Source organism: Populus euphratica, unplaced genomic scaffold, assembly GCF_000495115.2.
Source record: "Populus euphratica unplaced genomic scaffold, PopEup_1.0 scaffold40.1, whole genome shotgun sequence".
Taxonomy (NCBI): Eukaryota; Viridiplantae; Streptophyta; class Magnoliopsida; order Malpighiales; family Salicaceae; genus Populus; species Populus euphratica.
In genome coordinates this window covers 917,956-929,954 of record NW_011499912.1, presented here as the reverse complement: position 1 = coordinate 929,954, position 11,999 = coordinate 917,956, and the positions used below count along the sequence as shown (strand labels likewise).

The following is an 11,999-nucleotide window of genomic DNA, read 5'->3' as shown; positions in this document are numbered from 1 at the left end:
GTCTCTGCCCTTGGCTTTCCCAAGGCATCGCAGCATGTTCCAAGGCTCATCCTCTACATTTGGTTGTTTTACACCAGTAAATTTAGCATAGTAACCATCTAAGATCCCTTTGATGCGGTTATACTAAAAAGTTATTTTTTGACAAAAAAAAAAGGTGCAGGCACAGCATTATGCAGAACTAAAAAATTGATTGTTTTTCTTTTATAAAATAAATAAAAATGACATGAGTTAATAGATTAATATTAATCATATGATGGGGGAGCTTTTTAATTTTTGATCTGACAGTGAAAATGTTTTATGTTTAGGAAAGCAATAATTTAAATTTCATCGGAAAAATGTAATTTTCTGGAATAAATTAGTTCTATTTTTGTTAATATATTATTTTAGCTATGATGTTTATCGAATAAAAACCAAAAGTAATTAAAATAAATATGTAAAAAAAGTTATTTAAAATGTTGCCATGGCATCTGAAACTCGTGTGGTAAATCCCAAGGGACTTGACAGCATGCGAATGGAGTCCCTTTGATTTTCTTTCCCTGGGAGCCTCATGAGCTGCCGGTCTAATTCTCAAGAACTGGATGCGTTTGTGTTCAAAAATCATCAGCTGTCACAAGTTTCTGACTCTAAGAAACTGAAAACATCAACATTGTTCATGTTATCCGTATGAACCCTCTGACATCGTCAGACAGCGAAAAGTCCTGTTCTAATTCTGAAATCTTGACAGCATCCTCACCTCAGTGAGTCTCAAACTGGAAAAAGCAATATTGAGGCGATGATAAGAGCACATACTCTTACTACTTAGCTTTCCTGGACACAGGTTAATTTTTGCAGGTTTTATTATAGCAAACGTTTCGGGTAAATTCTCTGTAAAGAGGGAGTTATTTTAGCACAGAGGCTTGTAAACATAGAGGAATTATACACACACTTGGGGAAGAAACAGCTCTCTCCCATCTGTTGTACCATGAACAAAAGGAAGCAGCCGCTTCTTGCCCCACATCTGCCATGCTAGTCTGTCAAATGTATTTACCGGTACAGTCATCCTTCATCCATGGAAGTAGAGTTTCTCATCTGAGATTCGAATAAGTTGCTAAGACCTATGTTCTAATGATTCCATTATCTCACAGAGGTTAAGCTCTAGTCAGCTTACAAGCTTCATCTGCCATCTCTCTTTGAAAGGCATTTTTATGGTAAAATCTACTGCAATGCCATGAGCCTGAACGCAGGACAATATCTTTAGTCATGTCACGGATTTGGGCTAATATCATTAATTTCAACCACCAGATAAGTAATCAACCTTCCCCTTTTACAGACTTTGCTTGGCTGAGCTACCTTCAGCTTTCTGTTTGAACTTAAAAAGCTTGACATATTCATGTGGACTGTCTTAATGCATTAATTAATCCAGTTACTGATCAAATTATTTTAATCTATATGTGAAGATTGTAGACTCTTTTGTTAAATTAATCTAAGCATCAATTAATCATGTTTTAATATTAATTTATTTTAATCAAATCATCATGCTTCCTAGCATTACCAAGAGGCTATGGCCATCGAAGTATAGTCTCATTTATGTCCTTTGCCCCCGTGCACTACACCGGACACTGAAGAAACGTTCACAAATTTATATCAGGCAAATATTAGGTTTCAGCCATTGATAAAAAGGTCAGAAAAGAGGGCATACTTTATTTTTTATCATATAGATTCATCAATGTTTTACTTCTACCCCTATAGTTTTAAAATTCCCACTATCATCTTTTTTTTTTTGTTATAATCTATTTTTTAAAAAAAACCAATTACTTTTGAGATTCTCTTTATTTTGAAGTGTTTTTGTGAGACAAGATAGCATTTTCTGATATAATCAAGCTTTTGTTTTGAGTCATGAAATGGTAAAAATATAAAAATAAAATAAATTTACTAAGGGATTGACCTTGTGTTCATGAAGATTTCCTCTTTCTCTTTATTTTTTTTTAATTCTAATATCATCTTGTCATGTAGGATTTATTCTCTTGACATGGGGCTATGTCTTTAAAATCATTCATGATTGATATTTAATTTTGATGACACAACCTAATCTAAAAAAAATCATTTATATAGTGTTTGTAAATGTAATAATAATTGCTTTTAAACAAAGTATTTTTATTTAGAATATCAAAACTATTAAAAATCTTTTAAAAAAATTGATTTAAAGCAAAAAAACTATTAAACATCTTTTAAAAAAATTGATTTAAAGCAAATAAAAGTTTCAAGAAATATTTTTTCAACACAAAAACAAACACAATTTTACTTTCAGACCGAGCAAAAAGATAGTAAAAGGAAATTGATAACTTTTTAAAAATTACAGGGGTATGATTGAAAAAGCATAAATTATTGAAATACAAGTGGAGTATTAATGAAACTTCAAAGGGGGGATTATAGTTTATCAGAAAAAACACAAACACAGATGAGTCTATGACATAACAAAAAAACCGAACCGTTTTTTGTTATTTTAAGAGACTTCCCGTTCGCAAACCCGCCACTCTTCTTCTTTTCCTTGTAAACTCCAAAATATCAGAAGATCACGCAAAAAAAAAAACAGTCAAATCAGACTGAATTTGCTAAACCAATCGAATGGACAAAGGGAAAGCGGTGATGGGATCAGGGAGAAGATGGGCCGTTGATTTCACTGACAATTCAACCACTCCTTCTTCTCGTGATATCCCTGATCCTCCAGGCTTCTATCGCACCTCTCAAGACCAGGTACAGTTCCCATAATCCCCTTCTCTCTCTGATGATTTGATTTGATCAATTTTTTTTGTGGGTTTTTTTTTTGTGATATGTTTTGCAGGATGATTCGGCCGTCACCAAGCAAAAAAAGGATGCTGAAGCTAATTGGAAATCTCAGGTTTCTTTTCTTTTTTCTTTTTATTTTTTGTTAATTTTTTTTTTTTAGAAAAAACCTGGGGTTTTGTTGTTGATTGAAAATTTTTGTTTTTTCTAAAAAAAACCTGGGGTTTTGTTGTTGATTGAAAAAAAAACTTGTGGGTTTTTGTTTTTGAATTATTGGCTTGGAGGAATTAATTTATATGCGTAGAAATAAGAGAAATTTCGCGATTTATGATTACTACATTTAGTAGCTTCAGAGATGCATGGGACTGTAAAGAAAGTTGATATTCTATTTATAGAGGGTCTTAACAAGTTCAGGTTTTTATCTTTAATGGGTAGTGTGTAAAAGGGTAGAATATAAAAGGGAGCTACTGTGAGGATTATTTTGTGTAGTTTTTTTGAAAAATAGTTTAGTAGCAAAAAATATTTGGCAAAATAGGACAGTTTGATGAATGAACATTTCATTTACCTTAGCAGGTTGCTCAAGCCTGCTACAAAGCAATTACTATACAAACTGAAGAATCAAATAACTATTGCAAACTCCAGTCAATTACAAATAGCTATATACTTTGAATTGTTCAGTGCCTTCTGCAATGGCAACGTCTTATATAGCGTCAACTGGACAAAATTCTTAACCATCTCTTTGAGAGATTCGACAGTGAAGTTGTTTGGCACACTGAAAAAAACCTGCACCAATCACATTTCTGTAAGTTGGAAAGCTGCAAAGCATGTTGGAGTTTACGTTTGTGTAAGATATGGATTAAAACAATGTGATTTTGTTTTCTTAGAAGTGATAGTGGTTAATGTGTTAGTTTACGATCATGAAAAGATTGAGTGAAGGCACTGTAAGTTAGTATGGTGTGGAAGTTTGAATTTGTGGAAAATGGGATTGTCAAATTCATGAGTTTGTTTTGAATCTGGATATTGTTTATTTGTTGCTGGTTGTTAAAGATAAAAGGAGATGGCTTAAAGCAGCAATGATGGAGAGAGGGAAATTGGGTGAATAAGGGAACAGCAGTAAATGTTGTTGTGGATGAGGGAAAGAGAGAGGGATTTTGTGAGCTGAGTGGTCACAATTATGGGTTCTTGACTGTCTCTGTTTTGAATCTTGAAACAAGCAGTAAACCGTAGATTTCAGTTTTGGCTGCTCATAGAAAATTGACATGGCCAAAGGACGCATATGCCTTTTTTTCCTGCAAGCTGTTAAGTACAGCTCTGTGGCTGTTCATTGATCATAAATTACTTTGATTTTTATGTTTCTGATTTTTTTTTTAGTTCTTAATTGCATGTATTGTTAAAACATCATCTTTGATATGTAAACAGAAAGCTTGGGAAGTGGCACAAGCCCCCTTCAAGAACTTGCTAATGATGGGTTTCATGATGTGGATGGCTGGAAATACAGTGCATCTATTTAGCATTGGGATTACTTTTTCTGCTCTTTGGCAGCCCATAGGTGCTCTTCAAGGAGTTGGGAAAGGTAAGCTGGCTGGAGTCCTATTTTTTACTGCTCTTTTTCATGTTTCTCTATTCTGTTCCTTGTTTCTATCTGCCATCAAGTTTTTCATGCCTTCACGGTACTTCTGCCAAACCTTTATGGGTATAAGGCAATTCTTTATGTTCTAAAAATCTTTGAATTCTACTGTAGGTTTTAGGAAGAAATCAAGCTGCTTCTATTACTGTCTTTTTCTCTAAATCTGGGAACTTCTCTAACAATACAAGATGTCTTTCAAAATTCAAACCAGTACCCTGTCCTCCCTCCAATATTATATTATTTGCTACTATCCAGCTCCTATAAAGAATGTATTATAGAGGGATTGTATCAATGTTCATCAACTGCTTAATATCTGTACATGAGAATCTGATCATTTTGTGGGCAATCTAACTAGATCCTTCCTTTTCACTTGATAATTTCCCTGAACTTAACCTTCAGAGTTTTGTTTTTAACTATTTTTATTCTGTTTATTTTCTAATATGTGGCCTTTTCTTTTTGGCTCTTTCCAGTTCTGTTTATTGGCCTTGTTTTATTCACTAACTTTCCTTTTTCAAATTTGTACCTGCATCTGCCATGCTTTTAGAGTGGGTTGGGATTTAGATAGGTTCCCATAATAGTTGGCATTTGCATCTTTATGTCCTGAAGCTCGTTAATCTGATCATCAATCCCTTCTGATTTGCTTGCAGTTTTTGAGCCATACAAGGACAGTAAAGTTGATCTTCTTGCACCCAAGTTAGTCTTTATTGCCCTAAATATTGGTGGTTTAGCATTGGGTATTTGGAAGGTAAGATGCATTTTCTTCTTCTTTCTTGCATGGGTTACAGTTTGAGAAAGAAAAAGAAAAACAGAAAATTCAAAGCTAGTATATCCAACAATTTGTTTTCATGTTCAATTTTTATATTTATTTTTGCAGCTTAACACATTGGGACTTCTTCCTACACACGTATCAGACTGGGTTTCATCCCTACCCCCTGCTAAGGTTCATTTCTTCCAATTTCAAGTTGCAATTAAGCATTAAAAGGAAAGGAGTAGAAAAGACAGAACTAACATGTTATCCTCCTCCTCCTTTTGTGTGTTGCAATTCGTTTGCATGTTCTTTCGATCTCTGCAAACTGGGGGTTTGTAGTTCATTCAAAGATCCTCACATGTTGAAGAGATGCTACAATTGCCTTTAAATGATTGCACGTTGCCTCATCAAAGACTCAGCAATTTAGTTAAAAACTGTTTTATGTCGTCAAATTTGGAAGCATAGTTTTTGAAGTCTCTCCTCTAGGACTAGGAACCTCACTAATACTCGTGTACTTTCTTGTTTAATTTTCAGGAGGTTGAATATTCAGGTGGTATTCCTCTGCGCTGATGTGCTTCTTTTATATCATCACTGACCATCTGGTGGGGAAAAAGAAGTTGCCAGGGCAGGGCCAGATTTTGGATCCATTCTTGGCTAGTGGCTTTCATGGGTGTGGTCGTCATGGCAATGTACCGTTTAGGCTGTTTTAAATTTCTTAAACCAATCAGACATAACTGGCTTGGGTTTGTAGCTATGGCATAAAGTGCATCATTGTTGAATTTGAGGTAATAAACTAACCGTCCTTCCTGTACCTGTGATAAATTTTGTCCATCTTGGAAAATTAATGACATTCCCAAATTTCCTCCCATGATGTGTTCGAAAGCTGTGTCTTCCAGAGATAGAGAAGAAATATTGTGCACAGGAAATGGAGAAGCAGAAATGCTAGTATTGGCATTATTTTTATGGGTTTAATATTGATGTAGCGATTAATGATTAGTTTTTAAAATATTTTTTGGTTTAAAAATTTATCTTAATAATATTTTATTTTATTTTTTAAAATTTATTTTTAATAACAGTGTGTTAAAACAATAAAAAAATTAAAGCAAATAAAAAATTAAGTTTTTTAAAGTGTTTTTCAAATTGCTTTACTTAAAAAATCTATTAAACTGTTTTTTTAATGTTTTTTAATTGTTTTGTTATATTAAAATTAAAATTAAAAAAATATCATATATCATAATATTAAACCTAATTTATTTTTAAAGAATCTTTGCAGTAATCATTTGCATGGGATGTAGGAATATGATAAAAATTTGTTTTTAAATTATTTTTTATTTAAAAATATATTAAAATAATATATTTTTGTTATATAAACATATCAAAACAATACTTCACTGCACAAACAATCACTACGGCAGTACAGGAAATGAATCTAATTATTACCCAGATTGAAATCGAATTGATCCAATATATTTTTATTTTTATAGGCTGAAATAATTAAAGAACCATAAATTATAACTTACCACATCAGTTAAGAAGTGTGGTTAAAGAAAAAGACATTAGTTAAGAAGCAAACCTCTTGTTCAACTCAAAGCCTCACTGTTTTATGTTTTTTTTTTTCTTTATTAAGCTCTCTTTACATTCTTTTAAAATAAGAATAGTTTAATTTAGAGTTTATAATTATTTTTTTAATAAATATATTTTTAAAAAACTAAACTTGCATTTTTATTTTTATATGGATATAATAGTATCTTAACCCATAATATCATGTTGAACTTAAAACCTCTCACTATTTACATACTTGGTAAATAATTCAAAAAATTATTTTTAATTGAATAAAAAAAAATGATGATCTCATATAATTTAATTAAGTATTTAATAATTCATATGAATTAACTAGATTTAATTGGATAAATATAAAGAAAACCGTCTCCTAAATTTAAAATTATATTTTGTCTGGATCATGATTTCAAAAACCATGTCTCGTAAATTTAAAACTATATTTTGTCTGGATCATGATTTCAAAAATATATTATAATTTTTTTTTGCATTATAATATGCTGAAATTGCTTTTCACAACAGAAAAAAATTTCATATTTTTCAGATATTTTTAAATAATTTTAACATAATAATATTAAAAATAAAAAAAATCAGAAAAAAACATTCCTCCACGCTTCGCCAGCTCGCTCATCGTACTCCTTTCCTATTCAACTACCAAGTTGGGTCTATGACGTCCAAACATTAACGTGCGGTTAAAAACTAACCGCAGATAGATAAACAGGTCAACAACAACTCTCTCGCTCTCTCTCTATCTTGTCATCTACCAAAACGCACCAATGGATTTCACAGCAGATCAACTTCTTCAGTACAATGGTACAAACCCTTCAAACCCCATATATGTAGCAATCAAAGGAAGAGTCTTTGATGTGACAACAGGCAAAAGCTTCTATGGACCAGGTGGTTCTTATGCAATGTTTGCAGGCAAGGATGCAAGCAGGGCTTTAGCTAAAATGAGCAAAAATGATGAAGATATATCTTCTTCATTACATGGACTTACTGAGAAGGAGATTGGTGTGCTTGATGATTGGGAAAAGAAGTTTGAGGCTAAGTACCCTGTTGTTGGTCGTGTTGTGTCTTAGAAAGTCTGGAGCAGTGTGGTCAATTTGTGTTTTCCAATAATGGGTTTATATGATATTTGTAAAAGATTGTGACTTTTGATGTTCTTGTTGGGTTTGGATAGTGAAGGCTGTGTGAGTGTGTGTGTGTGTGTGTGAGTGTAACGTCTACAATTTGGGGGTTAATGGCGAGTGTGTGTGTGTGTGTGTAACGTCTACAATTTGGGGGTTAATGAATAAATCTGGGTTGTGTGAAGTTGAGTTTTTTTGTGTTTGTTTAATGCTTTACTCAGAAATTATGTTATTTCATTACTATTAGTCGTGCTGTTCTAGGGGATAAAGGCTGGTTTGCTTTGTTGGCTTTTGATAGTTTGGCTGTTTTTTTTCTTTACTGCTTGCAATACCTTTTGGTCTATGCAACTTGATTTTATTCGTTTTGTGGGGATTGTTTTGTCTGTTCCCTGGTGTATGCTTTTGTTGTTTAATTGCAATCCTTGCTTTACTTGTTATGGACAATTAATGGAGTGGAAAGAACAATTTTGAGGTGTTGCAGACGTGGTTGTTTGATGGTTGGAAAGAATGCTAGTACGTCGTTGCTGAAAGAACAGGTGTGTGCTTTGAATAGGGCAATATTTGACTGTTGGATCTATTAGGAAGTGCAACTTTTGAGTATTGTCCATTTTCAGCAATGGTTTAGTTCATGTTGTTCAACTAGCAAGTTCTTCTTAAGTTTTAGTTGTGTTGTAAAAGTGTTTTGTATTGTTCCATAATAGCCTGATGGTGGATATCATTGACTAGATATGAATGAACCTACACACTTGAAATTAGATTTCCCCGATATCTGTAAGAAAAAGGTTGCGAACATGGGGGCAGAGTGTTTAAATATTTGTATAAACATGGGGACAGAGTGCTATGTCTTTTGAGTTTATGTTTTAAGTAGCAGCGGATGTAGGAACTATTAATTAGTGCTGAAGTGGTCTGAATGTGACTTGGAACTCAGAAGCAGACTCATTTATCAAGTGATTTAGCATATGAGAACTGGGAATCTAAGGATGAAGATGTATCTCCTACTCTTGAAGGCTTTAATGACTAGGCAATGCCAAGTACCCTGTTGTTGGATGTCTTATATCTTGAGTTCCTAGCTTTTATTGCTTCTACGCGTATGCATCTCTTTATGGTGACTGTACTTTTTGCTGTTTTGTCAGTTCAGGCGAGGATGGTTGTGTCAATGCTAATAATCCATGGAAGGATGGATGGATGAATATGGTGACTTAACTATTAGCTTATCCTCCTCCGTTTTAATGAACCAAAACTTTAAGTGTAGTTAAATTTAGTTTTCCCCAATCTCTGTAGAGAAGAAAAGGACAGCAATCCAAGATGTACGGAGATGGAGTATATAGATATTGTTGATGTTCTGTGGCTGTTTTAAACTTCATTTGTTTTTAAGATGAAGGACCATTGATAAGGATCATTCTTATTAGTTTCTCAGAGAAAGTTCTGGCACTTAGATTTTTAGTGTGTGCGCTGCTATTTTCACTAGAAACAATTTAGCCTTCTCGAGTTAATAAACTAGCACGTGAGAATTTGGATTCTAAGGCCCTACTCCTGAAGGCTTTAATGACTGGGAGAAGGCTAAGCATCATGTTTTTGGATGTCTTATTTCTTAAGTTCCTAGCATCTTTTTGTTTCTACGTGCATGCGTCCTATTATGTTGACTGGCAAGTTTTGCTATTTTCATTGGTTTAGGCAAGGAGGGTTATGTCCATGCTAATAATCCATGAATGAATCGATGGATGGATGATGAATAACTAGCTCAGGATTTGTTGGCTGCTTCAAATTCAGGGTAATTTCTTTGTACTCTTGAGTAGTTGATATATCTCAAGATTTGTTGGCTGCTTTGGATCTGGAGTACTCTCTTGATGCTTTCGATCTTTTACTTTGAGTTGCCGGCGTGCCCTTTTACCTCCAACTTGGATTTACTATGAGAATTGCTTATTTCTTGGCATCTCTAGCTTTGCTTTTTTGCTGGTACCTTATTTGGGTAGATGAACACTAGGGTTTCCTAACATTGGCAGTTTTAGGGCCCATGTTTCTTAATGAATCAAAGATGGTTGACTGAAACAGACTATGCCGTGTTGTTTTCTACAGTTTCTTTACGAATATGATCTACAGATCAACTCCATGATAGTTTTCCATACTTGCATAGAACTGGGGCACTTCCACGTTCATAAGAGGTACTACGCAGAAGATTAAACTCTAATGTCAATGTGTGCCAGATTAGTAGTGCATGGAAAGAATCATTCCCCCCCAAACAGGTAAAATTCCTTTCAAAATGGGATTTGAACCTGAGACCATCATGTTGAGAGCAGAAGTGCTATTCGCAACAGATTTGTTAGTCAGATCTTGCTATTGCATGCTGCATTGACCCCTGACATGGTAAACCTTTGTAACCATTGATCAGGGAAATGATAAGACCCTCTTCAAATTCTTCATTCGAGATTTTCGAGTAGATTCTAAAGAGACTACTAAATTTCCAGGCAGAAATGAAGAGAACAGGACGTGAAAAAGGGAAACAATGGACACATCCCGTTAACAGGCCAGCGTTCCGATCATTTTGTAGACCCTCATAGAGAAAGAGAATAAATAATTAGTATTTATGTAGCCTTTGCACCAAGAAGTCGATATGTCCGAGTGGTTAAGGAGATAGACTTGAAATCTATTGGGCTACGCCCGCGCAGGTTCGAACCCTGCTGTCGACGACTCTTTATTTATTTTTTTACATGCCCTCGCAGCATTTACAACCTGACAGACACTGTAGGCGCAGTGTCTTTATCGTAAATTAACCCGTAGCCTCAAAAGCTGCATGCCCTGGCAGCATAACAACCTTCCAAAAACACATAAAAAAAACATTTTTTTAAATATTTTTACAACCCAAACGCATTTTCAAAAGCGCTTCAAACTACCCTCTAACAGAGTTACCAAACGGACATGATAAACAAACAGGTTATATATATATATATATTTGAACACGAGAAAACAGAACAGTCGATATGTCCGAGTGGTTAAGGAGACAGACTTGAAATCTGTTGGGCTTCGCCCGCGCAGGTTCGAACCCTGCTGTCGACGCTTTTCTCTCTTTTGACTTCTAGATTAAATTGTATTTTAATTTGAGCCTTCAAGTTTTCATATTTTATTAATGTGGTGCCTGTACTTTTTAAATCTTGCATGGATCCTCCATTAAGGTTTCTCCATTCAACTTCTTTCCAACTTACGATTAGTTGACCGAATTGGATAGGTAATGAAACTATTTTAAGAAACAAAAGAGAGTAGAGGAGCTACATTGATAAAGTATCAAGAGTAAAGGGACCAAATATACCATAAATTTTGTTTTACTTATTCTTCCTATTAATGTAACATAAGCTCATTTAAGATCATGCATAAAGTACATTGTTTCTTGTCTCATATGACTTGTGTTCGTCATGTATAAATGGCTGCTCTTATATTTTGTCATACACGGCTCGAATTATTGGTTTTGATCAAATCAATAAAATTATTAAAAATCTAGTTAGATTAACTGAGTTTAATTGGATTAATATTAATATCTTATTTAATTTAACTAAAAATATTAGCATGATTAAACTTTTAATCCTGGATTTTATAGATCAATTCTCTGATCCGGGCATAGTTCAACACAACTTTTCAAGATTTAAACATTGTAAAATAAAAGCAAATGAAAATATCTTTCGTCATAGTAATGAAGATTTAACTCCAACATCACTGTAAGAATGTGATCTTCTCATGAGTCTCCAAAGTATTCTACTTCCGACTAAACAAAAAAAAATAAAAAAAAATGAACTTAAATCTTGATGCCAGCCAGATAAACCAGAGAGAACTCTGCTCTGAATCAAGAATTGCTGGAGGTGTTAGGTTGTCCAAGCTCAATCCCATGGAATGCCCTAACAGTAACAGGCCATTATCCTCTCGCTTTCAAAAGAAACTTCCACAGAGCACTAACACCTTCTTCCGTATTCAGATATCCCATTCCATACCTTTCTTTGTAGAAAGCCCTAGTCATCCATGGAAGCAGCCATGGACAAGTGGTGCCTGTGCCTGCTACATCATTGAGTCATTGACCCAGTCTCTATGTTGTTTTTTCGGCCTGCTACAGCATTGACCCAGTCTCTATATTGTTTTTGGGTACTGTATTAGTGGGTAATTTTTAAATTATATTTTAACTGTAAGTTTATTC

At 34.0% G+C, this 11,999-nt stretch overlaps 2 protein-coding genes and 2 non-coding genes across 4 annotated transcripts; all 4 read left to right on the top strand.

Moving 5' to 3' along the window:
• The first annotated feature begins 2,468 nt into the window (after positions 1 to 2,468).
• LOC105134119 (ER membrane protein complex subunit 4-like) lies at positions 2,469 to 6,006 on the top strand. Its single transcript, XM_011038411.1, has 6 exons — positions 2,469 to 2,733; positions 2,822 to 2,878; positions 4,183 to 4,336; positions 5,038 to 5,135; positions 5,265 to 5,330; positions 5,673 to 6,006. Exons 1-6 carry the CDS (start codon positions 2,605 to 2,607, stop codon positions 5,706 to 5,708), a joined length of 540 nt encoding a protein of 179 aa, XP_011036713.1. The 5' UTR covers positions 2,469 to 2,604; the 3' UTR covers positions 5,709 to 6,006.
• Positions 6,007 to 7,349: 1,343 nt separating this feature from the next.
• LOC105134118 (probable steroid-binding protein 3) lies at positions 7,350 to 8,068 on the top strand. Its single transcript, XM_011038410.1, has 2 exons — positions 7,350 to 7,931; positions 7,979 to 8,068. Exon 1 carries the CDS (start codon positions 7,472 to 7,474, stop codon positions 7,772 to 7,774), a length of 303 nt encoding a protein of 100 aa, XP_011036712.1. The 5' UTR covers positions 7,350 to 7,471; the 3' UTR covers positions 7,775 to 7,931; positions 7,979 to 8,068.
• A 2,359-nt stretch (positions 8,069 to 10,427) lies between these two features.
• On the top strand, positions 10,428 to 10,509 carry TRNAS-UGA (transfer RNA serine (anticodon UGA)). Its single transcript has one exon. It is a non-coding gene; the product is annotated as a tRNA-Ser (tRNA).
• A 285-nt stretch (positions 10,510 to 10,794) lies between these two features.
• On the top strand, positions 10,795 to 10,876 carry TRNAS-UGA (transfer RNA serine (anticodon UGA)). Its single transcript has one exon. It is a non-coding gene; the product is annotated as a tRNA-Ser (tRNA).
• Positions 10,877 to 11,999: the final 1,123 nt, after the last annotated feature.